The 1,334-nt window shown below is 47.2% G+C and overlaps 1 protein-coding gene across 1 annotated transcript; it reads right to left on the bottom strand.

The window, feature by feature from the left end:
* Positions 1-235: 235 nt before the first annotated feature.
* Positions 236-1,233, bottom strand: Pmar_PMAR011450 (conserved hypothetical protein; the record flags this gene model as incomplete). The annotated part of the gene is made up of 5 exons (XM_002764394.1): positions 236-379; positions 512-640; positions 689-763; positions 920-1,088; positions 1,133-1,233. Coding segments are annotated over 5 exons (618 nt in total), but the record flags the coding sequence as incomplete, so codon positions are not given.
* Between the last annotated feature and the right edge of the window lie 101 nt (positions 1,234-1,334).

Below are 1,334 nucleotides of genomic sequence, written 5' to 3'. Positions count from 1 at the left end.
CAACCGTTGGTTCTGTTAAAGTCCTACACCGTGGAATCCGCAGCACAGCAGCTTGTATATGGTAGGGTTTCCACATAGTTTCCACCCCTATAGTGGTGATAACGAGTGGGTATAAAAGGCATGTATACACACTGTCAAACGTGCTCGAGACCCTCAGCCGCCTAGTTAGTTATTAACTCTGGAAGGAAATTCAAGGTCGGCATTGGCAAAAACCGAGACAGAGGTATGAGCTCGATTAGGATCGACGCTGTTTTTCCGAGCTCCGCTTCTCTTTCTTCTTCTCCAGATCCTTCAAGACGTGGTCGAATCGAACCAGAAACTCGTCTAGCTCTTCTTGCTCACATCCGATGGCGCACGCGCAGGTCATATAACTTGAAGCCTGAAATAAGAACCTTCGAAACCTGTCAATCGACAGCAATAAGCTCCACTTTAACTTTCGAACACCCATTCATACCCAGTGTGCTTTCTATAGTCCATTGAACTCCCAATGCGCGGAAATCCTCAAACCTACCGCAAAATAATGTTCGCTATGACTGCCGTAGTTGCTGAACATCATGCCGCCAATTTCCTTGCTGGGCCCATCCTCACACACAACAACCCGAGGGCCGCTGACACGACGCGTGAACAGCGCGCTCCCGAGCTAAAAGGGCACATCAATGAGGACTGTGGTCTGAATTCGATCACTCACTTCGGTAGCTGCAGTTCCCGAATTCAGGTCCAGCGATGAGAGATCGATCGCTAGTGATATCCTATTCCATGGAACCTGGAAGGCAGCGGATTAGAATCATCTCGAAATGTGAAGCCGACGAAACACGTCATCGAAAACGCTCCAATTGCTCGCAGAAGAAGACGTGTTATGACATAATTTGATGACATTCTATGGCGCGAAGAGACAGTTAATACCATACGAATGACTTACCTCCAAAACTCTGAGGCCTCTTTCGAGCGTCCATCGTTGGAGCTTCATTTTGAAATCCTTGAACATTTCCCTTCTCTTCCTCAACATCGAAAGCCAACCAGATTTCCCCAGACTCATCAACGTGATAAACAAATCTAGAATTGGAGACATACTAGCTCGGCCGGGATACCTACACAGATAATTCAGCACAACTTCCAAGCAGCATCAACCCACCCGCCACCAACGTCTGATACCAAATCACTCTGACCAATGACAATAGATCCTCCTATAGGGACGAGGAAATTCTTATCAGTGCTTTGCACAACAGCGTCGACCTAATAAACAAGCTTCATCGAGGACGTTGAAACAGCCCTTACCCGAGCCTGTGGATCCCTTGTGGTTTTCCTCATCAAAGAACAACATTTAGTGCATTGTA

The sequence above is a fragment of the Perkinsus marinus genome (assembly GCF_000006405.1).
Source record: "Perkinsus marinus ATCC 50983 genomic scaffold scf_1104296977596, whole genome shotgun sequence".
NCBI lineage: Eukaryota > Perkinsozoa > Perkinsida > Perkinsidae > Perkinsus > Perkinsus marinus.
The sequence above is the reverse complement of the archived record's forward strand: the minus strand, read 5'-3'. Positions and strand labels throughout refer to the sequence as shown.